Here is a 22,254-nt window from a genome sequence, read left to right as displayed (position 1 = left end):
AAAGGTAAAAAATGTTGTTTTACTGCTTACTTGGCAGAAACAAAAACAATAGGAAACAGATTAATATGCACCATCTTGGGCGTGGGTGTTTTTTTTTTTTTTGAAAATTGGGCCCAAAAAATGAATTGGGATATGCTTCTTACACAATACATGGTGGGATGTGCCGGTGACGTGCTTACATGCATTGTGCGAGGAGCACAGATCCTCTCCCAAAAAATTCTCATGCTACTAAACACCATCTAAAAACTGAAATACTTTTATTTATGTGCATATCAATTTCATATTTCCCCCAATGCTTTGGCAATTTTTGAAATAAAATATTGATGTGACACACTTTAAGCTGAGGTGGAAATCAACTTATATGGAGTGTTACTTGAACCGCTAACAAAATGCCCTACCAAATAGAAAAAGCAAAGACATTTTAAGTAGTATTTTAAGATAAACATTTATATGAAGAAAATGCCCGAAACGCCCCACGGAACCAAACATCTAGAAAAAAGTAAAACTTGATCACCTTTGCCTTTATTATCACAAAATTAGTCTCGAGACTCTCCACAATGGTTCCTTCCTTTGACTTTTGGATCTGGGCTCCCCTTTCTTGTGTTGTTATGGGCCTTAGGCCCTCTAACTTGGATATTCCACACGCTTTTAAGCCTTTTATTCTTATCATTAATTAAGAGAAAATTCCCGATTCGTACCTTGTACTTTGGGCTTAATGCCGCTTTGGTTCTTGAACTTTAAAATGTGACAGTTCAATGCCCAAACTTTTAAAACATGTTAATCTAGTTCTTGCCGTTAACCAATCTGTTAACCAGCCGTTAAGTGGCATTTGAAAGATGGTGTCTTCTAATTTTCTTTATCAACCATCCAAACGTTGACGAAAAATGAACAATCCAAAATCATTGCCTCTTCTATTCAAGAAAGTTGGGGTCATGTCTTTGTGGATATTCTAGTGACCCAAACTTTATTGAACAAAAGAGGCAAAGATTTGGGGTTGTTCATTTTTTATCAATGTTTGGATGGTTGATAAAGAAAATTAGAACACACTCAAAGGGAATTTTGCGTCTTTTTGAATGCTTGGTTAACAGGTTGATTAATGACAGATAATGGATCTATACGTTTTAAAAGTTTGGGTACTGAATTGTTGCATTTTAAAATTCAAAGAAAAAAGTAGCACTAGGCTTGCAAAGTACATGGTATTAATTGAGAATTATCCCATTGATTAATTATAAAATTTTAGGGAAAATTCCACTTTAGTACCCTAAACTTTGGGGTAGTTTCAAGTTAGTACCTGAACTTTTAAACGTGTCAATACAATACTTAAACTTTCAAAAGTGTCAAGTTGGTCCCTACTATTTAGACCTGTTCATGGGCCAAGCCGGGCCGGACTTTCACTTGTCACTAATGAAAATATACTAGGCCCGAGCCCGAGCCCGGCCCTGGTAAAAAGCCCAAAACCCGAGCCCAAGCCCGAAGCCCGACCTAATTGAAAAAAAAAACAATTTTCCCTATTCAAATTAGAAATAAAAATTCATATGGTATTTTTTTTCTATTTAAATGAACAATGGGCTTACAAGATGGTATTTTTCCCTTTCTTTTATATTTTAAAACACAATTTTACATTCTTAAATAAAAAAATTTATTCAAATGGATATAATCACATAGCTAATTTTAAGTTTATTATTAGGTCGAGCTGGGCTATTTTGACAAAACCTGAGCCCGACTCGAATTTATTGCGGGTCAGGCTTTTTGGCCCGAATTTAAGCCCGCGGGCCTATAAGCATGTTCGAGCCTGTCCGGGGGTCGGGCCAGGCCGTCGGGCCACCCGGCCCATGAACAGGTCTACTACTATTAACCGATGGTAGTTATCTATTAAAAATGTCAAAACTACCCTTTAAAAGAAGGCATTGTTCATTGTCTTCTACCTTGAGACTGAACTGATTGAGGTGTTTGAGATTCTAGACTAATGAATTTATTTTCTTCTACCTTAGATTTGAAACACATTATTGTCTAGTTATTTCTTTGGTTTCATTTATTATTTCCCTCTATCATATTTCATGTTTTTTCTCTCTTTTAATTTGAAGATAATTGGTTCATTCTCAAGGTAAAAAGATAATGAATAGTATCTTCTTTTGAAGGGTAGTTTTGACATTTTCCACATATAATAGACGGATGATTAATGGAAAGGACCAATTTGAAACCTTTTGAAAGTTTAGATACGGAAGTGACACATTTGAAAGTTTGGATATTAACTTGTCACTACCCCAAATTTCAAGATACTAAAGTGGAATTTTTTCAAAATTTTATAAAAGAAGGATAAATTACAAAGACACCTGTATTATGGGGTTTATGACAAAGACCCCCTATACTTTATTTTGCGAGAAAGAACCCCTGTACTATGACTGTGAGTATGAGACAAAGACCTCTTTCCGTTAGCTTTTCGTTGATTTAATCCCCATATTATTACCCTTGTAATAAATATTCGAACAATTGGGAGAAAAGCACTGCTCATCTTCCCCGGAACACTGTTCATCTACGGAACACCGTTTTCCTTCTGTACTGCACTTGCTCATTGGTTCAGAACTTCATTCAGATCTCTCTCGCCTGCGACAAAGCGGCTTCTTCTCTTCTGCTGCTTCCGCTGAAAATGGCTGCCCACCTTCTGCATCGGCTACTCTTGCTTTTATTAGCCAAAACAGCGATCAGCTTCTGCTGAAAACGTTGCTCCAACTTAGTTCCTATACTTCAGCCAAGAACTCTCTCATGCCTTCATCAGTCTCGTGGGCAATGCGCTTCACAACCACCGCGGCTACAAGATGTATATATGTTTCCCTCTATAAACCAAAGATTGTTTGGATTTCATATAATCCTTTATGCTCTTTTGATTTCTGATTTGGGTCACTATTCAAATTTCAAATTTGCAGGTTGATAAACTAAAAAAGAAGCTTAGGCATGAAGAGAATGTTCACAGAGCTCTGGAGAGAGCTTTCACAAGACCTTTAGGAGCTTAACCTCGTCTTCCTCCTTACCTTCCTCCATATGTTAGTACTCTTTATTAAATTAAACCTCTTTTTCGTTTACACTTGGATCTCCTCTCCTCCCTCCTATAAACCAGAATAAGAAATAATACTTATAGAACTAAATGAAGAAGGGTGAATGGCATTAGTGGAAAACATGCCGAAACAGAAAAATTCGAGGTGCACAGATAACTTCATGAACCAACATGAGAATAACCCAATATTTATTATCTGCGTGTCTCTACATGGTCTTTTGGTTTTCTCTATTGCAGACATTGGAGCTTCTTGCCGAGGTGGCTGTTCTGGAAGAGGAGGTTGTTCGAGAGCAGGTTTTGAATTTCAGATAAGACCTCTATCAGGAAGCTGTCTACATATCATCCTCCAAGAAGAATACTGAGAGTCTGAAGGAACTCTGAGCCATACCCGTGTCGAAATCCCAAAGAGAAACAAGTCAAGGCCTCCTCGCAAGCTGAATGCAGTTTGGCGACCTCCACTGCAAGGATTTTACCCTCTGTCCTTGTCAATTCTTCGGCTTCAATCCAATTGGCTTCTGAGCCCATTCCCAATCGAACAGGGCATTGTGCTACTAGTTCCACAATCGAAAAACAATTCTCGAGGAGAACTCATTCATTTTTAGCTTTTCTGGAAGATGGGCGGGAAAAAGAGAATCGGTCCTGCACTAATTCAACAAAGAATAATAAGCAATCTCCAAAAGACACAGATGCTGAAGTCAAAACTCAAGTAAGGAGGCCACCCTCCATTGAGCATAGATCAGTAGACAAGCGTTTGGATCCTCTAAAGTTTCAGGTATGTTTTACCTATTTTCGATGAGAAGTCCTGGATGTCTTCCCCTACTATTACTACTACTACAATGAATTTGAATATGGGTCTCTGAATGTCCAGCGAGAATGGGGAGTCAATGACCAAGAGAGAGCTGAAGAGAGCAATTCAGTTATTCCCGAAGAAACAATACCAGGAGGCGGAAGAAGCAGTGCTAACAAAATTTATGAGGACATTCTGAAGTGCATTGCCCACGAGACTGATGAAGGCATCAGAGAGTTCTTGGCTGAAGTACAGGAACTTAGTTGGAGCAACGTTTTCAGCGGAAGCAGGGGCGGAGCTAGGATTTTTTATTGATGGGGCCAAAGCGTAGTAAATAAGGGGCCAAAAGATAGGAAATATGGGTAAGAGGGGCAAAACGTATGTGAGATTTAAATGGCTACTATGGGGATTTTCAAGGCATAGGAGGGGCCATGGCTCCCCTCTGCCACCCCCTGGCTCCGCCCCTGAGCGGAAGCTGATCGATGTTTTGGCTAATAAAAGCAAGAGTAGCCGATGCAGGAGGTGGGCAGCCATTTTCAGAAGAGAAGAAGTCGCATTGTCGTAGGTGAGAGAGATCTGAATGAAGTTCTGAACCAATGAGCAAGTGGAGTAGAGAAGGAAAAGACAGAGAGACCGTGTTTGGTAGATGAACAGTGTTTTTCGCCGCTGCTGTTCATGTATCATAAGGTCGGGAAAGATGAACAGTGCTTTCTTTATCTCACGGTCATAGTACAGGGGTTCTTTGTCGCAGACCCCATAGTACGGGGGGGTCTTTGTAATTTACCCTACGGAATACGAAATGCCGAGATAAGAAAAGATATTCCGTTGTATCACACGAGAAGGCAAATAACGTGTGGTTACGAACGAACAGAAAAATTCTTAAAAAAATTTTTCAGCTCCAAGAATGGACTTTCAGCTCCCAGAAAGTGAAAAAATCCGACACCTGCCTCTCTCTCTCTCTCTCTCTCTCTCTCTCTCTCTCTTTTCTTCGAGTCTGTGAATAAAGTGCTGGGAGCCAGAGGTTTCATTGCCCACGATCAGGGGAAATCTGCATACCCATTACCCACGATTATGGCGCAGTTCACGACTCAAGGGGGTCTGAAGCTGTTCTTCAATGGCGACAGAGTGTCTTTTGGATTCGACTCAAAAGACGCATTTCATTATTGTAAAGTTGGTGATGGATTGAGATTCGTGGAGACCACTCCAATTCAACTCAACAAGAACAATGCCGGGTTTTATGGGTCTAGCCGGGTTTTCAGTTCACTGCGGAACAAATCAAGTAGCTTCAGTGCGGATGAAGAGCGTATAGTCGCTGATGATGGTAATGAAACTGACTTGGGTTTTGATGAAGATGATGAGTTTGGAAGGGATGAATTGTCCTGTTTCAAAGGTTTGGTCTTGGACATCTCTTACCGGTTAGTATTTTCTTTTGTTTACTTCAATTTCATTTTTTCTTTCTTTCTTTTTCTAGCGGCTACTGGCCTTGCAAGCTATTTGATTTGCTTCTTTTCCTTTTTTATCGTTTGGTTATTTGGAATTGTTCTTTTTTCTATTCTTTTCGTAGTTCGATATACATTTTCTGAGAGGGGCTTGTAGAGAGTTCGCAATTTTAGTAGGTGCTGAGGGTTTCCCGTTTTCTGCTAAAAGTTACTCTTTAATTGGATGGAAGCTATTCAGAAGGGTTCACCACTAATCTTTGCAGAAATCATATATGCACTGAAGGGATACTAGTACTTGTGAACTGTAATGTAATCTTGTCGTAGAGATGGTTGAATGAAGACCTGCCTATTGTGAAGCAGCTACCGGGTTTAAAGCTTCAGTTCCTCCCATGCTGTTTATTATATGCTGATCAGTAAAGATTTAAGCTGTGGTCTTATAATTTGCCATTTTGGTTAGGCTTAAAATGTCTACCTCCGAATGGAGCATTAGGGGGGCAAGAGCAGATGGTTTTGCATGTGATAAAGACCTCATCATGAAAGATTCTCAATTAGATAGATCTAATCACTAAGATTGTCATTACTAAGAATTCTAGATATGTATAAATATATTATATATTTAGGGAGTTTCTTCAGGACTAGTCATTAACAATGTAAATGTTATACCATATTTTTTCAGATTTTAGTGAAGCTTAGATGTATTAATGGATGGCAGTACATGTTAGGATGGTTGATTGCAGATTGGCACCTGCATGTTGGGAAAAGGTTTTGCAATTTGCTTATATATGGGAGACATGTATTTCATAGCCATGTGCCCTTTGTCATAATATTTATTAAGGCAACATTGGTACTGACGCAAATTCTATGTGCACTTTATGCTTTGGTAGCTATGGGACCTAAACCAATTGAACCATCAAATTAGCTAACCATGTACTACACAGTTAGGAGACCGATAAGTGACAACTTTTTCTCTTATCTTTGTGGCACAAGCAAGGTGCCACTTTTTGTAAACAAATATAAAAAGTTAGGTACTCAATTCATCCCTCTGAGGACCCATGATATCTGGGACCAGTATTGGTAATTTTTTTTCCACAATTAAGGTGTCTTGAAAGTAGTAGGTCAACTGCTTCTTAGACTACTTTTTTGTTGCAAGAACCTGCAAATGAATTAATAGACACAAACTAAGCAATAGAAGGGATACGTAGCATCAGTGTGGAGAAGCAACTGATTGGCACAGCATGGGGGTTCCTCGTCCAGCAGATTTGAACACTTAGAAAGTGCAAGTTACATTTGGTATAGATCGCGTCCTTTGACTATTGCAACAGAGAGAAGCCTATATAGTTCAACCAAGTGGGTGAATATTATTTCAGAAGTCAAGTTGCCACTGACTTTTAATTTAACCATGCATCATGTTTAGATCTATTGAAAGTCAGTAGTGGCTTACACCACCTTTGGTGGTCCAAGTTGTTCTTTATGAGTTATGTTATAAGTTCGATGTTTTTACTTTTTAGGATTTCATGCTTAAGGGGATATGAATCAAATACATATTCTTGGTTGATGTAATAGAGGTATGCAGAAGATGAATTCTTTAGTGAAAATCTAGCTTTCTGTTATTCCTTGCTTTTACATTGTTGTTCTACTTTTTTTGTCTTTTAGTGAACCTTCCTTCTTTTGTTGAGAATGCAGAATGAAGTTGCATGTTGTTTCTGATTGTGTTCATTCTGTGCTAGGCCCATTAATGTTGTTTGCTGGAGGCGTGCTATCTGTCTGGAGTTCACAGAGAAGGTTAGACTACGTTGTTAGTTTTTGGGGTCTAAAAATTCTCTCTTCTTTTGGTAACCTACTATTTCTTTTTGATCTCAGGGAAATATAGCCATATTATATAGTGGATAATGTTTTCCAATCCTAGCAGTAATTTGTTTTAGCTTGGCAGTTTTTTTGGTAGAGATATATGATTCAATTTATTCAATGAAAGGTAGACATAAACCACTGCTGGGGTGGATTGTAAGAACAGCCTTTTTGAAAACCTGCCATCACATTGGTGCATATGCTGGGAGTTGTTTCCCACTTCTATTATGTCTAACAGTTCTCTCTCTCTCTCTCTCTCTCTTTCTCTCTTCTTTCTTTTATGTGCCTAAACCAAAGTTCTCAATGAGAGCTTCTTCCAGTTTCCATAAAACAATATTGACTGTCCAAAAGAATGAGGCAATCGGATCAGATTGATTATGGTCTCGAGGCTCCTAGGGTAGATTGTCTAGAGTCATTCCTTCATCATAAGATGTATGTGGTATTCTGTTGGGTAGAATCTTCATGGTCTGTTGTTAATTTCAAAGAAAAAAAATCGTCATGCTTTACATGACTAAAACTTTTATCTTTTTGATAAGCACTGCCTGATTAGAACAATAGATAATGCACTTCTTTTTGATCTTTTTCTTGTTGAAACATAAATATATCTATTTCTATACTGCCAGTTTTAAGATCTTGACCTTTTTTCTCTTATTCAGGCTGATGTCCTAGAATATTATGATCAGACAGTAAAGTCTCCAAGTGGATCCTTCTATATACCAGCTGTGTTAAGGGTATGTAAATAAGGAGTATGCTGGGGATATATGATTGTTGGGTTCCACTTATTAGTGATCACTTAATTATTATTTCTTGTTCATGTTTTTCCTGGCTCACAAATATTTGATATTAATTTGTTCCTTAATATTAGGTTCACTGCATTTCAACTGATTATGGGCTTTCCCTACTTCCAGGTTCCACATCTACTTCAGGTTGTCAAGAGAAGAAGAATCAGACAAAGCCTTAGTCGTAAAAATATATTTTACCGGGATATATTTACTTGTCAGTAAGTAGTCAATCAATCATGTATTTTTATTATTTATTTATTTTTTCTCTTAAAGTTTTTGTATGTGTGAGTATAACCATTGTACTCGTCAATTTAAGTTTTCAGTTCCTGACAAAAGCCCAAATCCAGCATTGATTTATATGAGTATGATAGCCTTTTTATGCATACCACAAAGTTGGTTGCAGCCATGGCCATGTTCAACCTGACTGGTTTGGCCTATTGACTTAAAATTGGACTGGGGTTTGAAAAGCACAATCAGGCCCAAAAGTAGTGAGGGATTTGGGTGACCTGACACAACTTAAGCCTGATGATGTATATCATATTTTATGTATAAAACATTACTGGAAAAGGCCTAGTTTAGGGTTTGAGTGTTGTTCGTGGTATATAACCTAGGCTTCCTTATTGGGTTAGGATTAAGTAGAAGAAGAGTTGGGGGTCTTAATTCCTTGGTGTTGATTTTTGTTATAGGGTCTTACACTTTTTGTTGTGTCACTTCCAATGTTTTAAAACATGGAGGCGTGACGCAAGTTTCCACTACTTGGAGGCGTGACATGTAGTTTAGAGTGCAAGAGGTGTAAGCCTCTCGAGCACAAGAAGGTGTAAGTGTTGTGTAGATGTTCTACGTTTTTGTTATGGTCTTATGTGTTTGGAGGTTTTTCATACTCTGGATTATGTTAATATATAATGGAGAACATGATAAAATGGTTACCCCACTTTTATCTATAGCATTTTATTATAAAAAGTGGCTTAAATACAAAAAGTATAAAGCGTAATGGAGGCATACACTTGAAGTGACACAACAAAAGTGCAACACCCTAGGTCTAAGCCTTTAAGTGTGACGGATACACTTGGAGTCACTTGCTTTAATTTATTAATGGAATTCAAGTTTAAGCCTTTTAAAACCATGACCTGAACTAGTCAGTGGTGTACTGCAAAATTTGGCTCAGTTATGAATGCATTCTTCATCATGTGTTTCTGACCTGTAAGCAGAACTTGAAGGAAGTTTGAATCTTTTTCTCCTCAAATTAGCATGCCTAAAGATTCTTTGTCAATGACTTTCAGGAAACAAATATCTGGACTTGAGAAAGCTATCTAGTCTCAGGTCTTTTCTTTGGACCATTGATAGAGCTCCTACATGATTCTTCCTTCCAGATTCAATGTCTTTGAAACAGGGTTGCAAATTTTAGCAGTTACATGTAGGAAGGCGTAATTGGAAGTATGCTTTTAGAGATCAGGTTATAACATTGTTGTCTTCATTGTTAACAGGTATTGCTCTTCACGTGAGAGCTTGACGATAGACCATGTTTTACCGGTTTCTCGAGGTGGGGAGTGGAAATGGGAAAATCTGGTAAGAGAACCATAAAGAGGCATTGATTTAACATTCTATGAGAGTGTTGCACTTGGAAGAAATGTGATTTCTACCATTGTTTTCTTTACTTTTGGTTTAACATTTTCTAGTTGTAGGTTGCATTTAAAAGTATGGTTACTTATCAAATAAAAGAAAAGCATCACATACTTACATATTGACAATGTGAAATCCGAGGCGATAAGGCAATGTTAATACCAAATTCAAATTACTGATGGACTTTAAAAGTATGGTTACTTATCAAATAAAAGAAAAGCATCACATACTTACATATTGACAATGTGAAATCCGAGGCGATTAGGCAATGCTAATACCAAATTCAAATTACTGATGGACTTTCTCAAGTTGTCTATCCGTGGAAGATATCATATAGGGTGGATGACTCTTTTTAAAACAGAACTGCATGGAATCTGACTAGTTGATTTGCCAAGTTTACTGTTGTTTTAGCAGTTTCTTTTTTTGGAAGGGCTGGTTATTTTAAATCAGTCAAGGTTCGTGAAATGGATTTTGTTTCAGTTTCTACCCCTCCAATCCAAACACACACTAAATCTTTGCTGATTGTCTTTAGAGTTTCTTAGGTTGTCTAAGTGAATGGTTGATATTCCTAGGATTCTAGGAATCCTCCATTAGTAATAGGAAGGATGGACAGATATAGGATCTATGGATATTATGTTAGATGATTAGGTAGGTGAAGTCTCTCAAAAGTAGATTGAATCATTCTTTTATTAGTCTTACATTTTTGTATTCAGGGGTATTTTTGTCCTAGTATATATCTGAGAATGGTATGAATATTAGTGAGAGTGGTCGAGTGACCTTTCTCTCACATTCACACATTTTCTTCTCTATCATTCTTTATTCTCTTTCTGTTCTATTCTTTGTTTGTTGATTAAATCTTCAACTGAGCACTTCAAGTAGGTGTTAGAGCAGCCTAATCTGTTTGTTGGATTCTTACCTTCCGAGCAAGTGTCACACTAATGACCTATTGGCATTAGCAGCCATACATGTGATGTCAGCAAGTGTATGGTCGTGAAAACAAAAAATTCCTACTATGGATTTTTGGGTGTTGATGCTGTTTAGATTTTTTTTTTCTCCTGTCTGGGGCTGTTATATTCCAATTCAGTAGGAGTGGATCTAGAGTTTTTCATGCTTGTCTAATTATAAATTGGTAAAGGTTTGTTGTTTTTATGGAAGTTTTCTGGGAAAATAACAAAAATTCCTGGCAGGAGTTTTCAAGGTACTAAATTACTAATGCTGCTTGAAAGTTTTTTGTTTCTTTTTTTTTTTTTTCTGGTTCAGGCTTATAGGTTCCAATCTGTAGGACTTTTTGGAATCCATTGCTTGATGGGATACTATGGAGTTTGAGAATTCAATGTCGCAAACTCTACCAGTTTTAACACCATTCCTAGTTTTAACATTTTTGATCTATTTTTGTCATTAGTCAATGTATGAAGAGCTGTTCCATTGTTAAATGTGTTTGAGGCGTGTCTAATAATTGAAGTGTTGTTAGGTTCAGTTTAACAACATGTTGGATATCTATGTCTAAGAATTGTAGAATTTTTCAAGTCAATATCAAATTAGTAGTATTGGCAAGCTAGGCATGTTGAACATATATGCTCACCTTATGGAGAAGTGTCATTAGTTTCATGTTTTGTATTGAGGAGCATTTTTGTCCTAGTATTTACCTAACCGTGGGTTGTAGTGTCCTAGTAGTGCATGTCAGTGAGGGTGGTATATACTTTGATTGGAAGAACACAGTGTAGGGGTGCAATTGGGTGAACCTGGGTAGAGAATCTGGTCAATTTTGAAGGGACCTTGCCTCAGGTCCAGGCTTGATGCAGTTGAAATTCTTCAATTTAGGTATCTGAACTTTCATCGTAAATACAATTATGAGTAAAAAGGCTTTTTATGCTCTTACTGTCTCTCTGTTTATGGAGACCCAAGAGCCTCTTAGTATTTCTATATTACAGGTTTGTATACACTTGCTTAGAGAAGATTTAGAGAAAGAAGCTAAAATGTTAGATTAACCTTCTAAAACTTAGAAATTACTAAATCATTTTTAAAGGTTTAAAAGAAATAAAAATAAAATATAAGGTTAGGATCTTGACTGCTCTGTACAAATGACATGGTCACTTTGCACTTCGGCCTCATTTTGCCATGTTTATTGCGTGTAAAAACTGAAAAGTACCCTGGACTCCTAGTGCATGAGGCCATTACCCAATGTTGGTCCTAGCTATTTGGGGTCTTGGGAGGGGTAGACTGGATATTGTTAGGAACCTGCCTAACTCAGGGCTCTTCGAGGGAGCCAACCTCCTGAATTCGTTGGAAGGAGAGAGAGAGAGAGATTAATGCCGAAGGAATTACTGTCTTATTTCTCTTTGTGCTTCACTACTTATATTGTTTACAATCTTTGATTTCTTTCTGTTATAGTTGTTGCAAGTGGGCGATTAGTTGTGCTGACGTGGCCTCCTCTTGTAAAACTAATTAACTGCTTTCTGTTGGTCTGTTCCAGTAGTCTTTACAATCGCCCCCTCCTTTAGAGTGACCTTGCCCTCAAGGTCTAATGTGGGAAAATTTGATTGTAGATCTAAGTAGGATTCCCAGGTTGCATCCTCTTCTGGGAGTTTAGACCAAACAACTAATGCTTCTGGTATGACTCTTCCACCCCGGCGCACCTATCTAAAATCAATGATGCGGGCTGGCTCAGTCTGCACTTGTCCTTCCTCTGAAAATGTGGGAAGGGTCGCACTTGTAATGACTCCTGACTTTGGCCCTTTTTTCAGTAAGGAGATATGCAATACAGGGTGCAGTTTTGATGTTGCCGGAAGGTCCAGCTTGCAGGTCATTGACCCTATTCTCTCAAGGATTTTAAATGGTCCAAAATAGCGTGGACTGAGTTTGTTCCACTGTTGGCTTGCAACTGAAATCTGTTTGAAAGGTTGTAATTTGAGAAACACCCAATCACCGATTTCATATTGGATATTCTTGTGATGTTTATCATAGGTGTGCTTCATCCATTGCTGTGCCTGTAAGAGATGCTGTCTCAGTTCCTTTAACACCTCATCTCGTTGCGTCAGCTGTTCTTCTAAGGCCGCTACTGTGGTGGTCCCTTTTTCATAAGGAAGTAGAAGGGGAGGGTCCCGACCATATAGAGCTCTGAAGGGTGTCATCCCAGCGGCGCTATGGAAATTGGTGTTGTACCACCTTTCAGACCAATGGATCCACTTACCCATTGTCTTGGTCGATTTCCCGCGAAGTATCTCAGATATGTTTCGAGACTCTTGTTAACCGCCTCTGTCTGTCCATCAGACTAGGGGTGGTAGCTAGTTGACTTGAAGAGTTTAACCCCGTGCAGGCGAAAAAGCTCAGCCCAGAAACGACTCATAAAAATAGGGTCCCTATCTGATACAATTGAGCTGGGGAGCCCGTGTAGGCACACAATTTCCCGGAGGAACAATTCAGCAACTGTGACCGCTGTAAATGGGTGTGATAGAGGTAGGAAATGACAATATTTCGTCAATCTATCCACTACCACAAGGATAACTGTTTTGCTGGCAGAAACGGGCAATCTTGTGATGAAATCCATTGATATATAATCCCTGACTTGGGTTGGTATTGGGAGTGGTTGCAAGAGGCCTGTTGGTGTTGTAGTGGCCGACTTGTTTTGTTGGCATACTGTACACCCGGCTATGAAGTTCTGGATAGATGTACGCATGCCTTTCCAATGGAATTGTGTGGCGATGCGTTTTTGTGTTTGTAGGATGCCGGAGTGGCCACCTGTGGGTGAGGCATGGAATAATTCCAGGAGCTTCCTGAGATGAGCAGAATTTGCCAGAATTTCTAGGCGTTCTTTGAGGAAGAGTAGATCATTCTTAATGGTGTACCCTGGGTACAGTGATTGATTTGCCAATACTTGGGCCTTCAACTGCTGTAACTCCTTATGGGATTGGGCTTCTTTTCGAAGTAGATCCAGGAGTAGAGAAGTTGGGGAAGATACTAGTAACTGAAATGATTGTGGGTGCCGTGAGAGGGCATCAGACACCCGGTTAGCAGCCCTTGCTTTGTACTCAATTATGTAGTCGTACCCTAGTAGCTTGGATATCCACCGTTGTTGTTCTAGGGATAGGACTAATTGATCCAATAAGAACTTCAAACTTTGATGGTCGGTCCGAATTATGAATCTACCGAGCAAGTAGGATCGCCAATGTTGGACTGCTAAGACCACTGCTATTAATTCTCGTTCATAAACTGATTTGGCCCACTTTTGTGATGTTAAGGCCTTGCTGAGAAAGGCTAGTGGTCGCCCCTCTTGCATGAGAATAGCCCCAACACCTTGTCCGGAGGCATCACACTCAATGATGAAGTCTTTTGTGAAATCGGGCAATGCTAATGTTGGAGGGCTCACAACTGCCTGTCTCAACTGCTCAAAAGCCTGTTGGGCCTGGGTTGACTAGTGAAAAGCGTCTTGTTTCAGCAATTGGGTCAACGGGGTAGCTATTAGGCCGTAGTTTTTGATGAAGCGATAGTAATACCCAGTCAAGCCCAAGAAGGCCCTCAACTCTTTCACACTTTTGAGTTGCGGCCAGCCCATTATATTGGAGATTTTATCTGGGTCGGCCGCTACAGTTCCATTCTCTACAACATGTCCCAAGTAGTGAACTTGGTTTTGTCCAAAGGAGCACTTGGACTCTTTAGTGAACAACTGGTGGGCCTCAAGTGTTGCAAGGGTGACCTGTAGATGATTTAGATGTTCCTCCCAATTGGGGCTATAGACCAATATGTCATCAAAGAAAACAAGGATGAACTTATGTAAATATGGCCAGAATATGTCGTTCATTAATGCTTGAAACGTGGCTGGAGCATTGGTCAGCCCAAATGGCATGACTAGGAACTCATAGTGGCTATCATGTGTCCTGAAAGCCGTTTTGTGAACATCCTCCCTATGTACCCTTATTTGATGATACCCAGCTCGTAAATCTAATTTTGAGAATATGGTGGCTTGACTGAGTTCATCAAGCAGCTCATCCATGACCGGTATTGGAAATCGGTCTTTAATGGTGATATTGTTAAGGGCTTTGTAATCAATACAAAATCGCCACGTCCCATCCTTTTTTTTTGACTAATAATACCAGTGAAGAGAATGGGCTGTGACTGGGCTGTATTATCCCTTGCTTAAGCATATCTTGAACTTGCTTCTTGATTTCAAATTTTTGAAAGTAAGGGTATCGGTAGGGTCTTACATTGGTTGGCGCAGCTCCCGACATGAGGGGGATGCGGTGGTCATGCTCCCGACGTGGTGGAAGTTCTTAGGGTTCTTCGAACACGCTGCCATATTGTTGAAAGAGTTGTTGTAGGCGGCTTTGGAAGTCTCTAGGCCCATTTGGGCTACTGTTAGCTAAAGATGGGCTGGTCTAATTTGAGTCCATGTGCATGAATATGGGCTGATTTGGATCTCCTATTTGCTTTGTTAATGTTGCACAACTGATGGGCCTTGGACCCTTGCATGTTTTCCCTTGTAGATGGACTGTAGAGTTCCCTGATGTGAAGTTCATGGTGAGACGGGCCCAGTCACAGATTACAGGCCCTAGCTGTCTTAACCATTGAATGCCTAGCACCATGTCCGCTCCACTGAGATGAAGAGGATATGGGCCCACTGCAAACTGGTGACCCTGAACCTTTAGTGGTAAGCCCATGCAAATGCTATTGTAGGATAGGCTATTACCGTTGGCCACATGAACCGTAAAAGCCGTTGTTGGTTGAACCGGGTGTCCTATTTTATCCACCAAGACTTGAGTTATGAAGTTAAGGGAACTGCCACTGTCTATGAGGATTGACACTTGGCGTCCCTGGATTAGCCCTGTAACTCATTATTTGAGGGGACGCAAGTCCCGTAAGGGCTTGTAGAGATATTTCAGGTGTGCCATTGGGTTGTACTTCCCACCCTGGGTTAGATTCCCCGCAACTGGTGAGGTCATATTCCTCTTCGGCATCTGTTTGGAGGAGAAATGCTTGTTGTTTCTTGCACGGATGGCCCGGCCCGAATTTCTCTTCGTAGTTGTAACAGAGTCCTTTGTCTCTGCAGGCCTGCATCTCTGCCCAGGTCAGCTGTTTGAAAGGAACCAATGGGCCTGGGCTCAATATTCCTTCCTCCTTGTTTGGTGTTGTCGTCCTGGTTCCTGGACCCCATGGCCGTTGCACCTTTCTTGCTCAAGCGAACTTATCCTCATACAATCTTGCTAGCGCTGCCACATTTATGACTGAAGTGGGCTGCATCGCCTTCACTTCCGGTTGTAGTTCTTTTAGGCCACCGACGAAGCTTCCCACCAATGCCTTCTCCGTCCACCATTGGACTCTCACGGCCAGCTTTTCGAACTCCATCTGGTAATCTTTAACTGATCCCACCTGCTGTAAGTTTGCCAAACTCTCATCATGATCTTCGAACCCAGACGATCCAAAACGAATAGTCATGGCATCAGTGAAGTCTGCCCAAGTTTGATGAGGGTGCCCCCATCGGTACCATTGAAACCAGAGGATAGCTTCCCCTTCAAGATGTGCAGAAGCCAGAGCTACCGTGTCTTGCCCAGGTGTCTCATGGTAATCGAAATACCGTTCGGCTCTGAGAATCCAGGGAGTTGGGTCACTGCCTGAGAAGATGGGGAAATCGATTTTGGCTGCTCTCGTTGCCGCTAGCCCTGTTCTGCGGTTGTTTTCATTGCTGCGCTCTTCTTGGCTTCTTCTGTTGTTGTTCGTTGCCCCCTACTCCAGCCGATTGAGGAGAGCAGTGAAACCTTCCTTCATTTCTTTGAGATTTGAAGACATTCGATGGATCTCTACCTCCATCTGATCCACTTGGGTGTCTACTGACGTGTTTCTTGTGTTGGTCATGCTGGCTCTGATACCAATTTGTTAGGAACCTGCCTAACTCAGGGCTCTTCGAGGGAGCCAACCTCCTGAATTCGTTGGAAGGAGAGAGAGAGAGAGAGAGAGAGAGAGAGAGAGAGAGAGATTAATGCCGAAAGAATTACTGTCTTATTTCTCTTTGTGTTTCACTACTTGTACTGTTTACAATCTTTGATTTCTTTCTGTTAGAACTGTTGCAAGTGGACGATTAGTTGTGCTGACATGGCCTCCTCTTGTAAAACTGATTAACTGCTTTCTGTTGGCCTGTTCCAGTAGTCTTTACAGATATGGTCTTAACCTTTGGCATGTTTTGCACAAAGTGGCTGCTCTCAGACTCGAACTTGCGTTCTCACTTTTGCCAGCCCATGGTTTTACCCTGGACCCCTGGAGTGTGAGAAGCCTACTACCATACTCAAGGGTTAAGTCACTAGGAAAACTAAATACTCGTAAAAGGAAAAGAAGACAAAATAAGAGAGGCTGATTCATCCATTTTGAATATTTCCTCGAAAAAATTACTTAAAATATAACACTTAATAATTTCAAGTGTACTTAAAGCATGAACACGGTACACCATAGTCCTTTCAATTTTGCATGTCATTGATTTTCCTCCCAAACACTTCCTTCACAGAATAGGATGGTGGTAATTGAGTATTACTTATTCCAGGTTACAGCTTGTGCAAGATGCAATTCGAGAAAAGGTCAGAAAACTTTAGAGGAAGCAAATATGAAGCTGATCAAGGCTCCAAAGGTATGTACTAACTATCTTTATTTATGCCATTGTTTCGATTATGACAGACAAAACTTCTTTTAGATTTCCACTGATGGGAGCAACGCTGATTGTTGATTTTGCAGGCCCCAAAGGAGTTTGATATTCTTGCTATACCCCTGACAACAACAGCTATAAAAATGTTGAGGATGAAGAAAGGGACCCCAGATGTGTGGCGCCAATATTTAGCAAAGCCGTCTTCTGCTCCATGACAGATATTAGCCATGCTTGTGATCTACGTATGTATCAGTCATTTGTACATATTAATGTCGTGTTCATCAAAATTGCGTTGAAAAATTCACTCTGCTAAAAAATCCTAATACAAGCATCTAACTTTTGGTGGCAAAATTTCTCTGATGCATCTCATGTATAGCGGCCAATATATCTCAAGATGTATTTTCATCTCATTAATTGCTTTGTATTCTGACTTTCTGTGGAATCAAGTGGCTACCTTAAAATCTTACATGTTACAGTTGAATCAGCACGGCAATAGAAAGAAAACCAAAACCACCATTCATATCTTCGAGTATCTACCAAAACCGAAACGACTTTGGTCTACATGTCTTGGTTTAAGTAGTTCCATGAAAGATAATCTGTATAATAATGTTATTCAATATTTTAAAAACCGACCTGGAACTGGAAATGCTTTGGCCAATGGTTTCTGGGTCAGTGGTTCGACTGTCTGTTTCGAATGGATAATCTGTTTCAATTTAAAATATAAAAAATAATTAAAATAAAAAATAGCAAAAAACTGTTGTTTGGGTCGAATAGGTCGATGTAGTTTTTGGCTAAGGAACGGGTTAATGATGAAATGGAACCGGTTGTCTGGACGATTTCTGGGCCGAACAGTTTTATTCAACTATGAGCATCGGGTATTATGATAGGAGGCTTAATTTTGATTGTTAATTTTCGTTTTTCCCATCTTATGGTCAAAATGTGATTAGGTATGATGAAGAAACAATTCAAATTTCTAACAATCATAACAGTCAATTCAAATTTGTGACGGATAACTTGAAATATTTCAAGGTGATTCTAGAATCCATCAATATAAAAGAGTGTAAGTTAAGATGTTCTAATAATAATAAAAAAATTCTCTTATCATATAGAAGGTTTCGTTGGAGGTTCATCAACATTACTAGTGATTTTTTACGATCCTTAATTAGAGGTTGTTCATGTAATTAAGTAGAATCAAGAGAGTTTTATCCCATCGTAGTTTTTTTTTTTGATACAAATTTATTTTGTAATTTATCTCCATCTTTATGTGATTCAATATACGAAATTTATGTTGACACTTGGACAGCAGGTTTTGTTGTTTTTTTTTTCAATGAATTAGATGCTTAGTTGGTGCAGAGGTTAATATGATTGTGGGTTCAATGCTAGGTTCTAAAAATCGATATGATACTCCTCGTATTGGGCGTATTGTATCATATCTTTTGGGTCCCGAAACAACTGTCCCCACCCTTTAATAAAAAAAAACCCACTTTTAGCTTCCCAAAAACCAAAATTTGAAAAGAAAAAACTAAATAAAAGTGCACTTCTGTGTGTTTTTAAGTACCGATACACCTTTGCAGATACTTTGAACCATGGTTCAATATATTCTTTAATAGGGACTAGCCTTTATTTTGTTGGTTTTCCATTTTTATTTTCATTTAATTTTCTTTGGAAATGTTGTTTTGTTTTGGCATTGTAAAATGAGTTTCTTCATATCTAACACAGATTAGGGTAATTAATGGCACCCAACTTGATGACTAATAACATTCTCTAATTAATATCTAAACCAATTACTTTTGAGAATAATGTATTAATGTTATATATTAAATTTTTTTTATTCTTTTTGGAGAGTTGCCACCAGGTCCACGGACTCAACACCTTACAGGAAAAGCTCAGTTGATTAACATAAATTGGAAAGTGAAAGGTGCAACAGGGAATTAGGGTAAGGGTAGTTAAATGATCAAGTTAGCTAGAGGACTAAAGTAACTAGAAAACTGTTGGATTGAAGAACTTTGATACTTGAGAATTAGTTATTACCATCTACTTTTAAAACCCAAGCTTTGAGGTGAGTTATTTGTGAAACTGCATTTAATTTAAGGGGTAATTGTAATCTTATATCTCTAGTTTTATCATTTGGTCAAAAGGAAAAGTTATGGTTAAAGCAAACTTCAGTAATTTAGTGGGAGACATTCTTTTTTACAAACTTCAGTAATTTAATGGAGGTGAACTGGTCAATTCTTGAGCTGACCAACTTACCTGCAAAACAAACAAAACCTTAAAGAATTGGGTATAAAAATCTGAATCCAGATTTTTTTCTCCTCAATCCTCCTCACCCCCACCTCACAGCACTTGCAGCCTTGCATTGGTAACATTTCTCCCCACAGCAAGAAAGATATTCCATGCAACATGCTGTGAGAAGGAAAGGAAATCTGCACTCCAAAATCCTTCCATGTCCTATAAACCTCCTCTGTCTTTTCACCGGACAGAAACCTAGCTACCTCAACGTTTTGAAATAAAATGCATGAGAGCATCAATCTTTCCTTTTATGACTACTAACTAGGTTCCCCAACAATATATAGCTGTAGGTACCAATGATTTCATCAAATAGCTACTTCATCTCTCATAAGTTAAAGATGAAAAGTTTAACAGTAAACAACAACTAAGCAACTGGTGTGAGCTTATTTGATGGGTAATCAGAGCAAGAGGTTTGATCTGTAGACGCATCTGTTGGTCGGTAGGTCGGTCGGAATTGCATTTAGAAGAAGCTAGCTAGAGATGCAAACCAGAACCCTGTAGCTTGAAGCGAGAAATCTGGTCGAGTCGCTCAGTCATCTCTGGTGTCAAGTGTGTCTTCCAGTCTCCAACATTCCCAGACCTGAAAAACACACTGTTGCCGATTCCACTCCAAGCATCCCTGTCATTTTTGTTCACCTCCAGATTTTTAAGCCTCTCCAAGCTGCATTTCTGCACCACCTTGTCGGCCTCTTGCTCGTTGAGAAGAGGCCTCCCAAGAAAGGAAGCTATCTTCATCACCTGTTGCCTTGGATCACCTCTCATGTCCTCGATCGTACCTGGGGAACAATATCTTTTCAGGCTGTCTTAGGCTCTCTTCCCGTAGCCAACAACGTTGTCAAAGAAGGGGCCCATAGGATAAACCCCATCGCAGAAGTCACCGAATAATTCCTCCATTGGATGTGAACCTTGTTCTTCACTCGTCTTATGAATCTCATTAAGAAAATACCAAAGCGAGATGAATGTGTCTCTGGGGTTCCCAGTCACATAAACAATCCTACAGGAGGCAGAGTTTTTGATGCATGGTGGTAGTGATTTATAAGGCATGTGAGTATGGAAAAGTCTGGGAGAGGGGGAGGGGATACCTGAGAGATCTGGGTGGGATTGTCATTGTAGATCTGGGTCTCAAAGCTCTGAACAAGGGCATGAGGAGAGTTTGTTATCAAAGGTTCATCCTCATCACCATCACCATCATCATTGATGACATAGCCCTTGCCATCTTTCTTGTGGGTACTGCAGTTCAGGATACACCAAACTAGGGCCTTGAGCCAGGTCGTTCCTGTTTTTATTGGAGAAGCTAGGATTATATCACCGTCTTGTACTCGGAAGTGTGATCTGAAGGCCATGACAGCCTCAAGATAGGAAGGGAGGTACCGGTGGCCTTCCCATTGATGGAGGTCAAAACATCCCCAAAACTTTACCTTTGGAAGTTGAGCTAATAAATTAGCCATATAGTTGAGGGATCGTGGGCTGCATGGGCTTGCAATGCTAGAGGAATTCTCTATCCCTATCTCTCAATGTTAAGCTTCAAGCAATGCAATTTACACACACACATTCAGGTTTCTCATCTTTTATTTATACTTAAAAACATGGTTTTCAAAACCGGACCGGACCGTACAGTTGGATAGGAAAAATCAGGAATTGGTCAGGTGATCGATTCCGTTTTATCCTAAAACCATTATTTTGTCAAAAACCGTTGATTTGGTCAGCAAACCACTGATTTGGGTGTTCAAACCATTCAACGGTTTTGACTGTTTATTTATTTATTTTTAATTTTTTAATTTTTTGTCAAAACAGGCCATCCATTTGATTCGAACGACCAAACTATTCGACCTGGGAACCAGACCCCTGATTGGTTCGTTGTCTGATTCGGATTTGAAAACCTTGCTTAAAAAAAGAAGGTCAAATGGGTAGGACCAAAACCAATTAACTTAACACCCATGACCCAAGTGGGTGTCTACTTACTAATTAACATGTGGGTTGGAGCTGTCCGGAAAAAAAAGTTGCAAAACAGCCTGGGCTATTTTGGTAGCCTGCTTAGAATGACATCTAATCATGAGTCTGGGTAAAATACTATTTGCAATAAACATTCTTTTAATTGAGAAGACAAATAAGGACCTGAATTAGGTAATGTGTCATGTGCAAAGGCTGTTTAGAATAACATCTAATCATGAATTTGGGTAAAATAGTATTTACAATAAACATTCTTTTAATTGAGAAGACAAATGAGGACTTGAATTAACTACAAGTGTCATGTTTAAAGGCTCTCATTTTCAAACAGCCAATGCCAAAGTCATCTCCACCTACCCACAGGGCACTACAGCTTACATTACAGTGGGAATATTTCCCCAAACAAAATAAGTCGAATCTACTCACTACTCATACTCCCAATGAAATGCCAATACAACCACAGTAACTGGTTCCATGGTTTTCAAAATCGGATCATAATGGATGGCTGGACTGGAAAACCCAGGAACCGGTCAGGTAATCAGACTCTAAAGCTGCTTTTTGGCCAAAATATATTGATTTGGTCAATGACCTTCTTATTAGACAATGGTTTTTGGTCTTTTTTTATTATACTAGTAATTAAGCACATGAGGGATTTTTTTTCATATTAATTACTCAAGTTTTAGATATGTCATAGTTAAGATAGAAATTGAAAATTAGAAAAAGTAATAATATAATTAAAAATAAGCTTAAATTCTTATAGTAAAAGTGCATGTGTGTTGCATATAGAAATTTTAAATAATAATAATAATAATATTATTATTATTATTAAAATTTATATTCCATTTCTGTCATAAGTAAAAATTATTTTT

General features: G+C 39.2%; 1 protein-coding gene and 1 pseudogene across 1 annotated transcript; one reads left to right on the top strand and one right to left on the bottom strand.

Moving 5' to 3' along the window:
* Positions 1 to 3,314: 3,314 nt before the first annotated feature.
* On the top strand, positions 3,315 to 17,615 carry LOC148872944 (uncharacterized). Its single transcript, XM_088973739.1, has 8 exons — positions 3,315 to 3,824; positions 3,921 to 5,254; positions 7,006 to 7,060; positions 7,780 to 7,854; positions 8,032 to 8,123; positions 9,390 to 9,471; positions 17,051 to 17,134; positions 17,239 to 17,615. The coding sequence occupies exons 2-8, from the start codon at positions 4,911 to 4,913 to the stop codon at positions 17,362 to 17,364; spliced, it is 858 nt and encodes a 285-aa protein (XP_088829865.1). The 5' UTR covers positions 3,315 to 3,824; positions 3,921 to 4,910; the 3' UTR covers positions 17,365 to 17,615.
* A 2,102-nt stretch (positions 17,616 to 19,717) lies between these two features.
* LOC148872943 (cytosolic sulfotransferase 5-like) lies at positions 19,718 to 20,886 on the bottom strand (annotated as a pseudogene).
* Positions 20,887 to 22,254: the final 1,368 nt, after the last annotated feature.

This window comes from Nelumbo lutea, chromosome 2, assembly GCF_056320005.1.
Source record: "Nelumbo lutea isolate HS-2025 chromosome 2, American lotus-T2T, whole genome shotgun sequence".
NCBI classification, from domain to species: Eukaryota; Viridiplantae; Streptophyta; class Magnoliopsida; order Proteales; family Nelumbonaceae; genus Nelumbo; species Nelumbo lutea.
Note: the sequence above shows the minus strand (reverse complement) of the source record. Positions and strands in the feature narration are given on the sequence as shown.